The sequence below is a fragment of the Dendrobates tinctorius genome, unplaced genomic scaffold (assembly GCF_039654945.1).
Source record: "Dendrobates tinctorius isolate UK_male_01 unplaced genomic scaffold, ASM3965494v1 ptg000104l, whole genome shotgun sequence".
In the NCBI taxonomy this organism is placed as follows: Eukaryota; Metazoa; Chordata; class Amphibia; order Anura; family Dendrobatidae; genus Dendrobates; species Dendrobates tinctorius.
The window spans coordinates 8,708,977-8,728,475 of NW_027361772.1; the positions used below are offsets into that span (position 1 = coordinate 8,708,977).

At 46.5% G+C, this 19,499-nt stretch overlaps 1 protein-coding gene across 2 annotated transcripts in view; it reads left to right on the forward strand.

Moving 5' to 3' along the window:
- LOC141100321 (adhesion G protein-coupled receptor E3-like) overlaps positions 1–19,499 on the forward strand; it is a 119,201-nt gene that overhangs the window by 10,506 nt on the left and 89,196 nt on the right. For both annotated transcript variants that reach the window (XM_073588712.1, XM_073588713.1), the window contains exon 2: positions 3,346–3,381. In XM_073588712.1, coding sequence (XP_073444813.1) covers positions 3,346–3,381 — 36 coding nt within the window. The remainder of the gene's footprint in view (positions 1–3,345; positions 3,382–19,499) is intronic.

Genomic DNA, 19,499 nt, shown 5'->3' on the forward strand with positions numbered 1-19,499 from the left:
AGGTCGAACCAAACAAACGATGCATGCTAGATTGAACAAGCATCGACAGAATATCCAAAATGGCTTTCTCCTACACAGCCTTTCTAAACATTTTTTAACTGTGCATCAAAAAAATCCAAAAACTTTGAAACTAACTATTATTGACCACATACCTGATACCGTGGCTGATCGCTTCAACAGTTTAATCAATAGAGAAAGCTTTTGGATATTCAAGCTTGGCACACTTGCCCCTGAGGGTCTGAATTTAACTATAGATAAAGTGACCAGATAACTTTATTTGCCTTTTTATCATCAGTGCGTTTTACCTAGATGCTATTGTTTACATGCTTTTATTATTAATATGGGTTCTCGCTTTTTTTATTGGTCTTTTTACTGGTCTACTAACCTGTTAATAATTTTATTCATTTTTATCTATATTATTTTATTGCTCCTTTTTGCACATTTTATACATTTAAAACTTGTTTACCTCATGCTGTTCTGTCTCACGTTTTATATAGGTTGCTTTTATCTTCTTTTTTTTTATCTTCTTTTTTTTTTATTATAATATATGATGTCATCTTGTCATAACATGTGACTATCGTAACATGTGACTGTTTTGACTGTTGTGATTGGCTGCTTCCCATTTAAATACCCCATCCCCTATGTCATTAATAAACTTCCACCTGATGAAGACGGATCCTCCGTCGAAACGCGTTGTGGTTTAAACCCATCTCTTGTTTGAGTCTCTTCCCTGCGCTCCTAAGACCGCTTCCAATTTTTCAATGTTGATTATTATGTCTTACAGCCACTAACACACCCAAATCTTTGCTGCAGGGTTTTAAACATGGAATTTGTGGCCATGGGGCACTTGTAAGACCCGGCTGGAGGGAGTGAACTGCCCCACTGCTATCCTGTCGTTCACTCCAAAAAGAAAAGCCCTTAACGGATTTTTCTAAAAATTTCCTTGGCCAAATAACTTGATCAGGTCCACACTTACTGTTATTCTGCAGTGCAGCCATAGCTATGCTTGTGACTGCAATGTACTACAGCGGCCTCAATACGCTTCTATGCGCATCCTGGGGGATACATATCGACCCTCGCATATGATATCCCTCAGTGCCTCACACCACATAAAGTGATACTGGTCAGATCAGAATTTTAAAATGTGGCTTGGTCATTAAAGACCTTAAGGTCAAAATTGACTCTTTATTATGGGGTTAAAGTTAATCAGAATCAGTGTAAATGATGGCAGCAATATACTGGCTACTATGTAACATTAATGTCATTGTTATCGGCTAATTCTGAAGACAACCACATCCTCAATTAAAAAAGAGGATGCAACCACTTTATTTTAGCTTTGTTATATTTATTTTCCCCATCAAAATGATTTTAGTTTGTTTGTCAGTTCATATGTACAGATTAAGGGTGACGTTAATAGCAGAAAAAGTTCTGAAAATGTTCTTCTCTGTATGATTTGTAATTTATCAGGGGCATGTAGACTTTTTATATCCATCGGTATTCTCATTAATACATACAGTGGGGAAAAAAGTATTTAGTTAGCCACCATTGTGCAAGTTCTCCCACTTAAAGATGAGAGAGGCCTGTAATTGACATCATAGGTAGACCACAACTATGAGAATCAAAATACGAAAACAAATCCAGAAAATCATCTTGTCTGATTTGGTAAGATTTATTCTGCAAATTATGGTGGAAAATAAGTATTTGGTCATTAACAAAAGTTCATCTCGATATTTTGTTACATATCCTTTGTTGGCAATGACAGAGGTCAAACGTTTCCTGTAAGTCTTCACAAGGTTGGCACACACTGTTGGTGGTATGTTGGCCCATTCCTCCATGCAGATCTCCTCTAGAGCAGTGATGTTTTGGCCCTGTTGCTGGGCAACACGAACTTTCAAATCCCTCCAAAGGTTTTCTGTGGGGTTGAGATCTGGAGACTGACTAGGCCACTCCAGGATCTTCATATGCTTCTTTCGAAGCCACTCCTTCATTATCCTGGCGGTGTGCTTGGGGTCATTATCATGCTGAAAGACCCATCCACGTTTCATCTTCAATGCCCTTGCTGATGAAAGGAGGTTTGCACTCAAAATATCACAATACATGGCCACATTCATTCTTTCATGTACAAGGATCAGTCATCCTGGTCCCTTTGCAGAGAAACAGCCCCAAAGTATGATGTTGCCACCCCCATGCTTCACAGTAGGTATGGTGGTGTTCTTTGAATACAACTCAGCATTCCATCTCCTCCAAACACAGCAAGTTTTGTTTCTACCAAACAGTTCTACTTTGGTTTCATCAGACCATAAGACATTCTCCCAATACTCTTCTGGATAATCCAAATGCTCTCTAGCAAACTTCAAATGGGCCCAGACATGTACTGGCTTAAGCAGGGGGACATGTCTGGCACTTCAGGATCTGAGTTCATGGTGGCATAGTGTGTTACTGATTGTAGCCTTTGTTACGGTGGTCCCAGCTCTATATGCAGGTCATTTACTAGGTCCCCCTGTGTGGTTCTGGGATTTTTGCTCACCGTTCTTGTGACCATTTTGACCTCACGGGGTGAGATCTTGCGTGGAGCCCCAGATTGAGGGAGATTATCAGTGGTCTTGTATGTCTTCCATTTTCTTATTATTGCTCCAACAGTTAATTTCATCACACCAAGCTGCTTGACTATTGCAGATTCAGTCTTCCCAGCCTGGTGCAGGGCTACAATTTTATTTCTGGCGTCCTTCGACAGCTCTTTGGTCTTCACCATAGTAGAGTTTGGAGTGTGACTGTTTGAGATTGTGGACAAGTGTCTTTTATACTGATAGCAAGTTCAAACAGGTGCCATTACTACAGGTAATGAGTGGACGACAGAGGAGCCTCTTAAAGAAGAAGTTACAGATCTGCGAGAGCCAGAAATCTTGCATGTTTTTAGATGACCAAATACTTATTTTCCACCATAATTTGCAAAATAAATCTTGCCAAATCAGACAAGGTGATTTTCTGGATTTGTTTTCTCATTTTGACTCTCATAGTTGTGGTCTACCTATGATGTCAATTACAGACCTCTCTCATCTTTTTAAGTGGGAGAACTTGCACAATTGGTGGCTGACTAAATACTTTTTTACCCCACTGTATGCAATATCGGTCACGCTAAGGCTGATTTCAGTACCCATATTACTCATAGGCTGGTTTCAGTTCCCATATATGTACCACCTGGACTCATACAGTGATTTCAGTTTGGTTTAGCATAACCTCAAGGAGTCTGGAGGCTATGGCCATAATATGACCTCTATGGCACAGAACCTCACCTTGCTTGTCTAGACATGACAGCTATATGTAACAGATTATTTTTTTTCCCAGGTCTCTACTTCTTCTTGCATTGCTGCCCAGTCAGAGGTAAGTTGCAGAAGTAATAAAGGGAATAATTTGGATGTGTGGGAGAAGTTTATATGGTGGCTGGTTATGTACTGTGTAATACAGAGATGCTGAGTATATACTGTGTGATGTGTCAGGGGCAGTAGTGTACTTAGAGTCTGATGGGCAAAACGTGGACCCCATCCTGAATACATTTGCACCCTCCATACTGGTATATACACTCACTGGCCACTTTATTAGGTACACCTGTCCAACTGTGTGTTAAGACTTAATTTCTAATCAGCCAATCACATGGCGGCAACTCAGTGCATTTAGGCATGTAGACATGGTCAAGACAATCTCCTGCAGTTCAAACCGAGCATCAGTATGGGGAAGAAAGGTGATTTGAGTGCCTTTGAACGTGGCATGATTGTTGGTGCCAGAAGGGCTGGTCTGAGTATTTCAGAAACTGCTGATCTACTGGGATTTTCACGCACAACCATCTCTAGGGTTTACAGAGAATGGTCCGAAAAAGAAAAAAAATCCAGTGAGCGGCAGTTCTGTGGCCGGAAATGCCTTGTTGATGCCAGAGGTCAGAGGAGAATGGGCAGACTGGTTCGAGCTGATAGAAAGGCAACAGTGACTCAAATTGCCACCCGTTACAACCAAGGTAGGCAGAAGAGCATCTCTGAACGCACAGTGCGTCGAACTTTGAGGCAGATGGGCTACAGCAGCAGAAGACCACACTTGGTACCACTCCTCTCAGCTAAGAACAGGAAACTGAGGCTACAATTTGCACAAGCTCATCGAAATTGGACAGTAGAAGATTGGAAAAACGTTGCCTGGTCTGATGAGTCTCGATTTCTGCTGCGACATTCGGATGGTAGGGTCAGAATTTGGCATAAACAACATGAAAGCATGGATCCATCCAGCCTTGTATCAACGGTTCAGGCTGGTGGTGGTGGTGTCATGGTGTGGGGAATTTTTTCTTGGCACTCTTTGGGCCCCTTGGTACCAATTGAGCATCGTTGCAACGCCACAGCCTACCTGAGTATTGTTGCTGACCATGTCCATCCCTTTATGACCACAATGTACCCAACATCTGATGGCTACTTTCAGCAGGATAATGCGCCATGTCATAAAGCTCGAATCATCTCAGATTGGTTTCTTGAACATGACAATGAGTTCACTGTACTCAAATGGCCTCCTCAGTCACCAGATCTCAATCCAATAGAGCATCTTTGGGATGTGGTGGAACGGGAGATTCGCATCAGGGATGTGCAGCCGACAAATCTGCGCCAACTGTGTGATGCCATCATGTCAATATGGTCCAAAATCTCTGAGGAATGCTTCCAGCACCTTGTTGAATCTCTGCCACGAAGAATTGAGGCAGTTCTGAAGGCAAAAGGGGGTCCAACCCGTTACTAGCATGGTGTACCTAATAAAGTGGCCAGTGAGTGTATATATATATATACAGTGCATACAGAGTGGGCCATTTATATGGATACACCTAAGTAAAATATCAACTTCCTGTTTGTGGCACATTAGTATATGGAAGGGGGGAACTTTTCAAGATGGCTAGTGACCATGGTGGCCATTTTGAAGTTGGCCATTTTGGATCCGACTTTATTTTTTCCAGTGGGAAGAGGGTCATGTGACATATCAAACTTATTGAGAATTTCACAAGAAAAACAATGGTGTGCTTGGTTTTAATGTAACTTTATTCTTTCATGAGTTATTTACAAGTTTATGACATTTAAAATGTGTTCAAAGTGCTGCTCATTGTGTTGGATTGTCAATGCAACCCTCTTCTCCCACTCTTGACACAATGATAGCAACACCGCAGAAGAAATTCTAAGGGGATCATATTCCTAGTAGGAATGGTCAGACATGACACCCATAATGTGGTGGTGCACCATCTTGCTGGAAAAACTCAGGGAACGTGCCATCTTCAGTGCATAAAGAGGGCAACGCATCATCATGTAGCAATTTCAGATATCCAGTGGCATTGAGTAGAGTTGAGCGAAACGGGTCGAAAAATTTCAAAAGTCGCCGACTTTTGGCAAAGTCGGGTTTCATGAAACGAAACCCGACCCTAGGATGAGGTCGGCCACGAGGTCGGCAACTTACGCGCCAAAGTCGCGTTTCAAAAGTTTGTTTTGCGCTCTTTTTCAGCCAATCAGGATCCACGGACACTGTGGGCAACGTGATGACATAGGCACGGGTCACCACCATCTTTCAGAAGGGCATGCAAGTGATTGGCTTGCTTTGGTGGGCGTCACAGGGGGTATAAAAGGGCGTGCACGCCTTCCGCCATCTTACTTCTGCCGATCTTAGCATAGGGAGAGGTTGCTGCTGATTCTGTAGGGAGAGCGTTAGGCAGGGAAGAAGAAAAAAAAACTGCTTCTGCTGCTAGCGATTTTGCCTGTACAACACACCAGTCACTGTGTGTGCAGTGCAAGGGGAGGCTATATAGTGGTGTATCAGTGGTGTTGGTTGTTGGGCTGCCTTCTAAGGCTTCCTGACATTCCTGCATTGCTGTTTACCCACTGCTCCGCAAACTGCTTTTTTAAAAGCAATCCCAATTTTTTTTTTTTTGTCCTGCTGAGGTACTGAGCGTGCATTTTTTCACACCATACAGCGGTGTACGCTCCTCACACAGTACCGTGTAACGGCTGTTATCACAGCCACAGTGAAGCTATCAGTGTGTCACTCTGTGAGAATAAAACGAGGACATGTTCCGTTCTTACAGACCTGCACTCTAGGGAGATTCCTATTCTGCCCAATTCTACATACACTTGTAGTTTGTGATACACTAGCCAATTTCTGCCTGTGACATAGCGCTGTGATATTCAGTGGGCCTCACACAATCCATAAGTGTCCAGTGTCCACAAGTGTGTGCAGAAATTCAAAATCTCACTTATCCTCTAGACACTTTGGTCACAGCTGTGCCATCGAGCCTGTCACATAGCGCTCAGATATTCATTGGGCCTCACACAATCCAAAAGTGTCCAGTGTCCACAAGTGTCTGCTGAAATTCAAAATCTCACTTATCCTCTAGTCACTTTGGTCACAGCTGTGCCATCGAGCCTGTCACATAGCGCTCAGATATTCATTGGGCCTCACACAATCCAAAAGTGTCCAGTGTCCACAAGTGTGTGCAGAAATTCAAAATCTCCCTTATCCTCTAGTCACTTTGGTCACAGCTGTGCCATCGAGCCTGTCACATAACGCTCAGATATTCATTGGGCCTCACACAATCCAAAAGTGTCCAGTGTCCACAAGTGTCTGCAGAAATTCAAAATCTCCCTTATCCTCTAGTCACTTTGGTCACAGCTGTGCCATCGAGCCTGTCACATAGCGCTCAGATATTCATTGGGCCTCACACAATCCAAAAGTGTCCAGTGTCCACAAGTGTCTGCTGAAATTCAAAATCTCACTTATCCTCTAGTCACTTTGGTCACAGCTGTGCCATCGAGCCTGTCACATAGCGCTCAGATATTCATTGGGCCTCACACAATCCAAAAGTGTCCAGTGTCCACAAGTGTGTGCAGAAATTCAAAATCTCCCTTATCCTCTAGTCACTTTGGTCACAGCTGTGCCATCGAGCCTGTCACATAGCGCTCAGATATTCATTGGGCCTCACACAATCCAAAAGTGTCCAGTGTCCACAAGTGTGTGCAGAAATTCAAAATCTCCCTTATCCTCTAGTCACTTTGGTCACAGCTGTGCCATCGAGCCTGTCACATAGCGCTCAGATATTCATTGGGCCTCACACAATCCAAAAGTGTCCAGTGTCCACAAGTGTCTGCTGAAATTCAAAATCTCCCTTATCCTCTAGTCACTTTGGTCACAGCTGTGCCATCGAGCCTGTCACATAGCGCTCAGATATTCATTGGGCCTCACACAATCCAAAAGTGTCCAGTGTCCACAAGTGTCTGCTGAAATTCAAAATCTCACTTATCCTCTAGTCACTTTGGTCACAGCTGTGCCATCGAGCCTGTCACATAGCTCTCAGATATTCATTGGGCCTCACACAATCCAAAAGTGTCCAGTGTCCACAAGTGTGTGCAGAAATTCAAAATCTCCCTTATCCTCTAGTCACTTTGGTCACAGCTGTGCCATCGAGCCTGTCACATAGCGCTCAGATATTCATTGGGCCTCACACAATCCAAAAGTGTCCAGTGTCCACAAGTGTGTGCAGAAATTCAAAATCTCCCTTATCCTCTAGTCACTTTGGTCACAGCTGTGCCATCGAGCCTGTCACATAGCGCTCAGATATTCATTGGGCCTCACAAAATCCAAAAGTGTCCAGTGTCCACAAGTGTGTGCAGAAATTAAAAATCTCCCTTATCCTCTAGTCACTTTGGTCACAGCTGTGCCATCGAGCCTGTCACATAGCGCTCAGATATTCATTGGGCCTCACACAATCCAAAAGTGTCCAGTGTCCACAAGTGTGTGCAGAAATTCAAAATCTCCCTTATCCTCTAGTCACTTTGGTCACAGCTGTGCCATCGAGCCTGTCACATAGCGCTCAGATATTCATTGGGCCTCACACAATCCAAAAGTGTCCAGTGTCCACAAGTGTGTGCAGAAATTCAAAATCTCCCTTATCCTCTAGTCACTTTGGTCACAGCTGTGCCATCGAGCCTGTCACATAGCGCTCAGATATTCATTGGGCCTCACACAATCCAAAAGTGTCCAGTGTCCACAAGTGTCTGCTGAAATTCAAAATCTCACTTATCCTCTAGTCACTTTGGTCACAGCTGTGCCATCGAGCCTGTCACATAGCGCTCAGATATTCATTGGGCCTCACACAATCCAAAAGTGTCCAGTGTCCACAAGTGTGTGCAGAAATTCAAAATCTCCCTTATCCTCTAGTCACTTTGGTCACAGCTGTGCCATCGAGCCTGTCACATAGCGCTCAGATATTCATTGGGCCTCACACAATCCAAAAGTGTCCAGTGTCCACAAGTGTCTGCTGAAATTCAAAATCTCCCTTATCCTCTAGTCACTTTGGTCACAGCTGTGCCATCGAGCCTGTCACATAGCGCTCAGATATTCATTGGGCCTCACACAATCCAAAAGTGTCCAGTGTCCACAAGTGTGTGCAGAAATTCAAAATCTCCCTTATCCTCTAGTCACTTTGGTCACAGCTGTGCCATCGAGCCTGTCACATAGCGCTCAGATATTCATTGGGCCTCACACAATCCAAAAGTGTCCAGTGTCCACAAGTGTGTGCAGAAATTCAAAATCTCCCTTATCCTCTAGTCACTTTGGTCACAGCTGTGCCATCGAGCCTGTCACATAGCGCTCAGATATTCATTGGGCCTCACACAATCCAAAAGTGTCCAGTGTCCACAAGTGTGTGCAGAAATTCAAAATCTCCCTTATCCTCTAGTCACTTTGGTCACAGCTGTGCCATCGAGCCTGTCACATAGCGCTCAGATATTCATTGGGCCTCACACAATCCAAAAGTGTCCAGTGTCCACAAGTGTCTGCTGAAATTCAAAATCTCCCTTATCCTCTAGTCACTTTGGTCACAGCTGTGCCATCGAGCCTGTCACATAGCGCTCAGATATTCATTGGGCCTCACACAATCCAAAAGTGTCCAGTGTCCACAAGTGTGTGCAGAAATTCAAAATCTCCCTTATCCTCTAGTCACTTTGGTCACAGCTGTGCCATCGAGCCTGTCACATAGTGCTCAGATATTCATTGGGCCTCACACAATCCAAAAGTGTCCAGTGTCCACAAGTGTGTGCAGAAATTCAAAATCTCCCTTATCCTCTAGTCACTTTGGTCACAGCTGTGCCATCGAGCCTGTCACATAGCGCTCAGATATTCATTGGGCCTCACACAATCCAAAAGTGTCCAGTGTCCACAAGTGTGTGCAGAAATTCAAAATCTCCCTTATCCTCTAGTCACTTTGGTCACAGCTGTGCCATCGAGCCTGTCACATAGCGCTCAGATATTCATTGGGCCTCACACAATCCAAAAGTGTCCAGTGTCCACAAGTGTCTGCTGAAATTCAAAATCTCCCTTATCCTCTAGTCACTTTGGTCACAGCTGTGCCATCGAGCCTGTCACATAGCGCTCAGATATTCATTGGGCCTCACACAATCCAAAAGTGTCCAGTGTCCACAAGTGTCTGCTGAAATTCAAAATCTCCCTTATCCTCTAGTCACTTTGGTCACAGCTGTGCCATCGAGCCTGTCACATAGCGCTCAGATATTCATTGGGCCTCACACAATCCAAAAGTGTCCAGTGTCCACAAGTGTGTGCAGAAATTCAAAATCTCCCTTATCCTCTAGTCACTTTGGTCACAGCTGTGCCATCGAGCCTGTCACATAGCGCTCAGATATTCATTGGGCCTCACACAATCCAAAAGTGTCCAGTGTCCACAAGTGTGTGCAGAAATTCAAAATCTCCCTTATCCTCTAGTCACTTTGGTCACAGCTGTGCCATCGAGCCTGTCACATAGCGCTCAGATATTCATTGGGCCTCACACAATCCAAAAGTGTCCAGTGTCCACAAGTGTGTGCAGAAATTCAAAATCTCCCTTATCCTCTAGTCACTTTGGTCACAGCTGTGCCATCGAGCCTGTCACATAGCGCTCAGATATTCATTGGGCCTCAGACAATCCAAAAGTGTCCAGTGTCCACAAGTGTGTGCAGAAATTCAAAATCTCCCTTATCCTCTAGTCACTTTGGTCACAGCTGTGCCATCGAGCCTGTCACATAGCGCTCAGATATTCATTGGGCCTCACACAATCCAAAAGTGTCCAGTGTCCACAAGTGTCTGCTGAAATTCAAAATCTCACTTATCCTCTAGTCACTTTGGTCACAGCTGTGCCATCGAGCCTGTCACATAGCGCTCAGATATTCATTGGGCCTCACACAATCCAAAAGTGTCCAGTGTCCACAAGTGTGTGCAGAAATTCAAAATCTCCCTTATCCTCTAGTCACTTTGGTCACAGCTGTGCCATCGAGCCTGTCACATAGCGCTCAGATATTCATTGGGCCTCACACAATCCAAAAGTGTCCAGTGTCCACAAGTGTGTGCAGAAATTCAAAATCTCCCTTATCCTCTAGTCACTTTGGTCACAGCTGTGCCATCGAGCCTGTCACATAGCGCTCAGATATTCATTGGGCCTTACACAATCCAAAAGTGTCCAGTGTCCACAAGTGTGTGCAGAAATTCAAAATCTCCCTTATCCTCTAGTCACTTTGGTCACAGCTGTGCCATCGAGCCTGTCACATAGCGCTCAGATATTCATTGGGCCTCACACAATCCAAAAGTGTCCAGTGTCCACAAGTGTGTGCAGAAATTCAAAATTTCCCTTATCCTCTAGTCACTTTGGTCACAGCTGTGCCATCGAGCCTGTCACATAGCGCTCAGATATTCATTGGGCCTCACACAATCCAAAAGTGTCCAGTGTCCACAAGTGTGTGCAGAAATTCAAAATCTCCCTTATCCTCTAGTCACTTTGGTCACAGCTGTGCCATCGAGCCTGTCACATAGCGCTCAGATATTCATTGGGCCTCACACAATCCAAAAGTGTCCAGTGTCCACAAGTGTCTGCTGAAATTCAAAATCTCACTTATCCTCTAGTCACTTTGGTCACAGCTGTGCCATTGAGCCTGTCACATAGCGCTCAGATATTCATTGGGCCTCACACAATCCAAAAGTGTCCAGTGTCCACAAGTGTCTGCTGAAATTCAAAATCTCCCTTATCCTCTAGTCACTTTGGTCACAGCTGTGCCATCGAGCCTGTCACATAGCGCTCAGATATTCATTGGGCCTCACACAATCCAAAAGTGTCCAGTGTCCACAAGTGTGTGCAGAAATGCAAAATCTCCCTTATCCTCTAGTCACTTTGGTCACAGCTGTGCCATCGAGCCTGTCACATAGCGCTCAGATATTCATTGGGCCTCACACAATCCAAAAGTGTCCAGTGTCCACAAGTGTGTGCAGAAATTCAAAATCTCCCTTATCCTCTAGTCACTTTGGTCACAGCTGTGCCATCGAGCCTGTCACATAGCGCTCAGATATTCATTGGGCCTTACACAATCCAAAAGTGTCCAGTGTCCACAAGTGTGTGCAGAAATTCAAAATCTCCCTTATCCTCTAGTCACTTTGGTCACAGCTGTGCCATCGAGCCTGTCACATAGCGCTCAGATATTCATTGGGCCTCACACAATCCAAAAGTGTCCAGTGTCCACAAGTGTGTGCAGAAATTCAAAATTTCCCTTATCCTCTAGTCACTTTGGTCACAGCTGTGCAATCGAGCCTGTCACATAGCGCTCAGATATTCATTGGGCCTCACACAATCCAAAAGTGTCCAGTGTCCACAAGTGTGTGCAGAAATTCAAAATCTCCCTTATCCTCTAGTCACTTTGGTCACAGCTGTGCCATCGAGCCTGTCACATAGCGCTCAGATATTCATTGGGCCTCACACAATCCAAAAGTGTCCAGTGTCCACAAGTGTCTGCTGAAATTCAAAATCTCACTTATCCTCTAGTCACTTTGGTCACAGCTGTGCCATCGAGCCTGTCACATAGCACTCAGATATTCATTGGGCCTCACACAATCCAAAAGTGTCCAGTGTCCACAAGTGTGTGCAGAAATTCAAAATCTCCCTTATCCTCTAGTCACTTTGGTCACAGCTGTGCCATCGAGCCTGTCACATAGCGCTCAGATATTCATTGGGCCTCACACAATCCAAAAGTGTCCAGTGTCCACAAGTGTCTGCTGAAATTCAAAATCTCACTTATCCTCTAGTCACATTGGTCACAGCTGTGCCATCGAGCCTGTCACATAGCGCTCAGATATTCATTGGGCCTCACACAATCCAAAAGTGTCCAGTGTCCACAAGTGTGTGCAGAAATTCAAAATCTCCCTTATCCTCTAGTCACTTTGGTCACAGCTGTGCCATCGAGCCTGTCACATAGCGCTCAGATATTCATTGGGCCTCACACAATCCAAAAGTGTCCAGTGTCCACAAGTGTGTGCAGAAATTCAAAATTTCCCTTATCCTCTAGTCACTTTGGTCACAGCTGTGCCATCGAGCCTGTCACATAGCGCTCAGATATTCATTGGGCCTCACACAATCCAAAAGTGTCCAGTGTCCACAAGTGTGTGCAGAAATTCAAAATTTCCCTTATCCTGTAGTCACTTTGGTCACAGCTGTGCCATCGAGCCTGTCACATAGCGCTCAGATATTCATTGGGCCTCACACAATCCAAAAGTGTCCAGTGTCCACAAGTGTCTGCAGAAATTCAAAATCTCCCCTGTCCTATAGACACCTTGTACCTTGTTTTACATTACTATATAGTTTGTTGGATTTTGTCTACATTTCTACCAAAAATGAGGAAGGCTGGTGGAAGAGGCCGTGGAATTGGGCGGGGGTTGGCAGCTGGTAATGATGGTGTTGGTGGTGGATCTGATGGTAGTGGCAAGAGCAAAATAGGACCGAATGCAGGAGGTGTTGAGCCTGCGTCATCGTCTGGCTACATAAGGCCTCGAACGCTTAGTTTTCTAGGAGTTGGCAAACCGCTTTTAAAGCCAGAGCATCAGGAAAAAGTTTTGTCTTACATTGCTGACTCAGGCTCCAGCTCTATCGCCTCCTCTTCTTCAGTTGTAAAAAGTAAAAGCACTGAGTCGTCATTGGAGGCTCATGTTCACGAACCACACCTTTCCTTGTGTCCTTCACCCCAACCAAGATTGAAGGATGACGCAGGCCATACTACTGATTACTCCATGGAGCTGTTTTCACATACCATGCCTGGATTATCAAGTGAAATGGTGAATTACCCAGGCCAAGATGAATCTGACATGGAGTGCACTGATGCACAGCCGCTGATGGATGATTCTGCTGGTACATTCACTCAGAGCACTACATTGTCCTCGCAGTGTACAGAGCCAGATTCTGACCCTGATGAGACTCAGGTGCCCCTTCCCGCACACTATACCACCATACACGGTGACACAGAGGAAGGTGCACATGACATAGAAGAGGAGGTGATGGATGACCCAGTTGTTGACCCAGATTGGCATCCATTGGGGGAAGAGGGTGCTGCTTCCAATAGCTCAGATGAGGAGCATCCACAGCAGACATCGACATCGCAACAGCTGTTATCTGGCAGGCCCGGAGCACTCCAAAGACAGGTTCCAAACATCAAAAGAGTTGCTGGACAGCTTGTCCAGAGGGTCAAAAGATCACAGCGTGCTAGGCCGCAAAATGTCTGCCAAAGTAGGAAGAGTGCAGTGTGGCACTTTTTTGAACAAAATCCTCATGATCAGGCCAAGGTTATCTGTAAGAAGTGCGCAAAGACCTTTAGCCGAGGGAAAAATCTGAAAAATTTGAATACCAGTTGCATGCTTAGACATTTAACCAGCATGCACTTGCAAGCGTGGACACAACACCAAGCCTCAAGTGCCACATGTGCAACTGATCACAACGAAGGTAGTCAGCAATGCTACATTGTTTCCCCCACTGTAAGCCCACCGGTTAGCACAGCAGCAAATGTTGAGGTGTCGTTGCAAGGCCACAGCAGTCAGGGAATCCCACTGTTATATCAACGAAAGACTGATTCTAGGCCATCAGAAAGAACAACAACTCCATCACCATCATCAACCCTCTCTCAGTCCGCCCTGTCCACCGCTACTTCCACCATATGCAGCTCTCAAGTCCAGCTCACCCTCCCAGACACTATGAGTAGGTCAAGAAAGTACTCAGTCTCTCATCCGCGTACACTGGGTTTGAACGCCCACATTGCCAAACTAATCTCGTTTGAGATGATGCCCTTTCGGTTGGTGGAAAGCACAGCTTTCCGCGAACTCATGGCCTATGCAGTACCACGCTATGACCTACTCAGTCGCCACTTCTTCTCTCGCAAAGCCATCCCAGCCCTCCACCATCATGTGAAAGACCGCATTGTCCATGCACTCAAGCAGTCAGTGAGCGGAAAGGTGCACCTCACAACTGATGCATGGTCCAGTCGGCATGGCCAGGGCCGTTACGTGTCCATCACTGCGCACTGGGTTAATGTGGTGGATGCAGGGTCCACAGGGGACAGCGGTGGTGGGACAGTGCTGCCTAGCCCACGGTATAGGAAACAGTTGGCTGTAGGCGTTCGACCCTCCTCCTCCAGAAGCGAAAGCTCGTCCACAGAGCACAGTCGTACGAGCACTCCATCTGCAGCTGCCACTGTTGCACACGATGTGTCCCCCTATCGAGCAGCTAGTGGAAAGCGTCAGCAGGCTGTGTTGCAGATGATGTGTTTGGGCAACAGACACACCGCCGAGGTGCTGGCCGAGTACTTGAAGCGACAAACTGAGTCATGGCTGGGCAGTGTACATCTTGAGGCAGGCAAGGTAGTTAGTGATAACGGCCGTAATTTTGTGGCAGCTATAGCCCTTTCAAAACTCAGCCATATACCTTGCTTGGCTCACACCTTGAACCTGGTGGTGCAGTGCTTCCTCAAAAATTATCCGGAGTTAACAGCCCTGCTCCAGAAGGTGCGAAGACTGTGCGCACACATCCGCCGGTCGCCTGTACACTCCGTTCGTATGCAGAAGCTGCAGCCATTGCTCCACCTTCCCAACCACCGCCTCATTATCGACATTGCAACAAGGTGGAACTCCACCCTGCACATGGTGGAGCGGCTGTGCGAGCAGAGGCAGGCCATAATGCATTTGTGGGAGGATACACGGCCAGGCACTTTGAGAGCAGACATGGAGTTGACAGGTGTGCAGTGGTCGAAGCTGAAAGACCTCTGTAAAGTCCTTCAGTGTTTTGAGGAATGCACACGGCTGGTAAGCGCAGACGACGCCATCCTAAGCATGAGCATCCCACTTATGCGTCTGCTCATGCAAACTTTGACGCACCTTAAGGAGCAGGCGTCTGCAGCCAATGTTGATGAGGAGGAAGAGGAGGAGGGAATCCTTGATGACATTCAGCCATTGTCTGCTCAGGGACCTCTCCTGGACGAGGTGGAGGAAGAAGAGGAGGAGGAGGATGATGGGGATGATTACTTAGGGGAGGAGGATGCATCTCGTGGGGCAAGTGAAAATGTTGGCGTGGCAAGGTCTGGTACAGGGTTTGTGCGTGACTGGAGGGATGTGGATTTGCCAGAAAGTGCTCCTCCAACCAGCACTCGCAGTGCATCATAGACACCGGGAACATTGGCCCACATGTCAGATTATGCCTTGCAGATCCTAAAAAGGGACCCCCGCATTGCCAAAATGATGAACGATGATGACTACTGGTTGGCCAGCATTCTGGATCCACGCTATAAAGGCAAATTAAAAACATCATGCCACAGGAGAACCTTGACCTAATATTGGCTAATAAACAAGCAACTCTGGTAAATCGGTTGCTTGAGGCATTCCCAGCACACAGCAGCGGTGATGGTTCTCACACGAGCCGTATGGGCCGGGGGCAGCTTGGCAGAGGTGCTCGTGGTGCACACAGCAGAAGTGGCGTTGGAGACATGGGTTTCATGACAATGTTGTGGACTGATTTTTCAAATACCGCTCACACAACTGGTAATACTGCATCGATGGAAAGTGACAGGAGACAGCAGTTGTCAACTATGGTTACAAACTACTTTTCCTCCCATATCGATGTTCTCCCACACAGGTCATTCCCCTTTGACTATTGGGCCGCTAAACTGGACACCTGGCCTGAATTGGCCCAATATGCCTTACAGGAGCTCGCTTGCCCAGCTGCAAGTGTGCTATCGGAAAGAGTCTTCAGTGCAGCTGGATCAATCCTGACGGAAAAAGGACCCGTCTGTAAACCCAAAATGTGGATGATCTAACCTACATTAAAATGAACCATGCATGGGTTTCCAAGGATTTTGTCCCACCTTCCCCTGATGACACATAGGGTGACAGAAAAATGGCTTGCTTTGGTCCACCTCTTCCTGGGACTTCACCTATTTCGCCTTTTGCATCAGCTGAATGTCCAACATCAACATATGCCACTTTCTAAAACTCCCTAACTGTGCTGCCTCCCCCCCATGGCCGGGGTCACCACCTAGCGCACGACACCGTGCGAGTGCCGTTGCCCTGGACAGGTGGGTAGGCCGACTCTTGGGTGCGGGCACTGGCACAGGGTCCCTCATAGTGCAATCAAGTGTCTCTGACGGTGGTGGTGCACACCCGCCGTCAGACACACCGCTGTACTATGAGGGGCCCAGTGCCAGTACCGACGCCCACGAGTGGGCCCCCCTTGCTTGGGCAGGGCCCCAGCATTTGCAATCTTTACCTCTCCCTGCTCCTCCGCTGTGTAATCTGGGCCATCAAATCCATACTGTGCCTGACACCGTCTGAGCCTGCCTCCTGATGTATAGACATATATTTTGAATGTGTACGCTATCCATACATGTTATCCGGGGATACGGTACCCTTTCTAACCTTTGTGCAATCACGTGCAATCCATACTGGGCCTAACACCGTCTGAGCCTGCCTCCTGATGTACAGACATATATTTTGAATGTGTACACTATCCATACATGTTATCCGGGGATACGGTACCCTTTCTAACCTTTGTGCAATCACGTGCAATCCATACTGGGCCTAACACCGTCTGAGCCTGCCTCCTGATGTATAGACATATATTTTGAATGTGTACGCTATCCATACATGTTATCTGGGGATACGGCACCCTTTCTAACCTTTGTGCAATCACGTGCAATCCATACTGGGCCTAACACCGTCTGAGCCTGCCTCCTGATGTACAGACATATATTTTGAATGTGTACGCTATCCATACATGTTATCCGGGGATACAGTACCCTTTCTAACCTTTGTGCAATCACGTGCAATCCATACTGGGCCTAACACCGTCTGAGCCTGACTCCTGATGTATAGACATATATTTTGAATGTGTACGCTATCCATACATGTTATCCGGGGATACGGTACCCTTTCTAACCTTTGTGTAATCACGTGCAATCCATACTGGGTGTGAGAACGGCTGGCGAGCTGTTAAGCAAGCTACAGCACCTGTGGTTTGCACACGTAAGTTTTTCATTTTTTCAGGAATGACGGTTAGGCCTAATTCTGGAACTGCGGTTGACCTGCACTTACTGGGAAATCATTGTTCGCGGGTAATAATTGTAATCAGTGATCCCCATCACTAACGTTGTTCAGCGGGTTATCGGCACCTGTAAGCGACAAACACTGGCCTTTTCAGTGTAGCGCACATGCAGCCACGGACATGTAAGGGCATGACACACCAGTTATTGGCCAATCTCATGTGCCAGAGCCTCACGTGTCCCTCTAGTAAGCCGGACTCGGACCGCGGGGCATGACGGAGTCTCGTTCGTTAACAGAATTAAGCTTGCAATGTGTGCATCTGTTCTGTAGCTGGCATGGTTGAGGTTTCCCAGGTGGAGTCGAATTTAACCGTAGTCTCCACTCCTGGTGGTGCCCTTCTGGACATTCCTTTAAGGTTCAGCTTTGCAACCATACTGCAAACGTAAAACAAACACTTTGCCTTCATGAACGCTGTTTGGAGGGTCATGACTCGTGGGAATAACGCCGCCCAATCAGTTAACCTGCTAGAGAGATCGTTCGTTGCTCCCAAGCATGACATCACACTCCCTAGGAAGAAGGTAATGCCACTGTGGCGACCGTACTCCTGGGGGCGACACAAGTGCACTGATGCCCAGCCACTGCTCGATGAATCTGCTGGTACATTGACCCAGACCACTACATTCCCCTCGCACGCTACATGGCCTGAATCTGACCCTGATGAAACTCAGGTTACCCTTCCCATATACAGTTCCATCTTACACGGTGACAAAGAGGAAGCTGCAGATGAAAGTGCAGGTTCGGCCCACCTGCCATCAGACACACCACCGTACTATCAGGGGCCCTGTGCCAGTGCCCTCGCCAACGAGTGGGCCCCCCCCTGCTTGCTCAGGATCACAGCACTTGCAAAGTTGAAATACTGTGCAGTGAGATGGAAGATGGGGACGACGAGGAGTCCAGACAAGTACAGGGATTCCCTAGCGAGGAGACTTATTTGATTGTTTTCAATGTTGGGACAGCAATTTTTGGGGAGCACTATACTCTGGAGAATGATAGATGGGGCCCACCATACACTGGAACATTCCAAAGGTGGACATCAGACACTGGAGCAGCATTTACAGGGCCCATTATACACTAGAGCATTAGAAATGGGGCCCATTATGTTTGGAGCATTATTTGGGCCCATAAGACAGTGGAGCTTCATCCATGGGGACCAACATATACTGTAGCATTATGTGGAGCGCATCATATACTGTTTCAAACATTATATGGGACCAATGATTCAGTATGGAGAAATAGATGGGCCTTGTCATGAGATGTAAAAAGTGAGGTATTTTTCATTGTACTATACCGCTATTTCTCTGCCGTATCGGAGCATGATGAGTTGTGGTATGTGTTAAAGGGGCGCTCTTTCGCCCAGGGCACATGAAAACCTGGAGCCAGCCCTACCCCCCCACAACTTTAGCCAAATAACCCCCATTTTTCAGTGCGTAACTTGTATTCTGAAGTTAATTAAGGTTGACAAGCTTAAGTAAGAAGAATTGATGCTTTTGGCATTCAAATGGGCACTGTAGGTGTGTTTCCTGTCCTCCTCTCACTGCCGACTTTTATTCCCCATTGACTTACATTGGGTTTCGTGTTTCGGGACGACCCCGACTTTTCCCTATAATTGGACGATCTTGCTCGACCCGACTTTTGGAAAAGTCGGGTTTCACGAAACGAAACGCGACCCTAAAAAACCAAAAGTCGCTCAACTCTAGCATTGAGGTTTCCATTGATGAAGAATGGTGCCACTATCTTTGTACCCCATATACCACACCATACCATCAATTATGGGTGTCAAATCCGAGCATTCCTACATGAACAGTTTCCTGGAAAGTGGATTGGTCGTCGTGGGCCAGTTGAATGGCCACCAAGGCTCCTGATCTGACCCCCTTAGACTTTTATCCTTGGGGTCATCTGAAGGCAATTGTCTATGCTGTGAAGATACGAGATGTGCAGCATCTGAAACAACGGATACTGGAAGCCTGTGCTAGCATTTCTTCTGCGGTGTTGGTATCAGTGTGTCAAGAGTGGGAGAAGAGGGTTGCATTGACAATTTAACACAATGGGCAGCA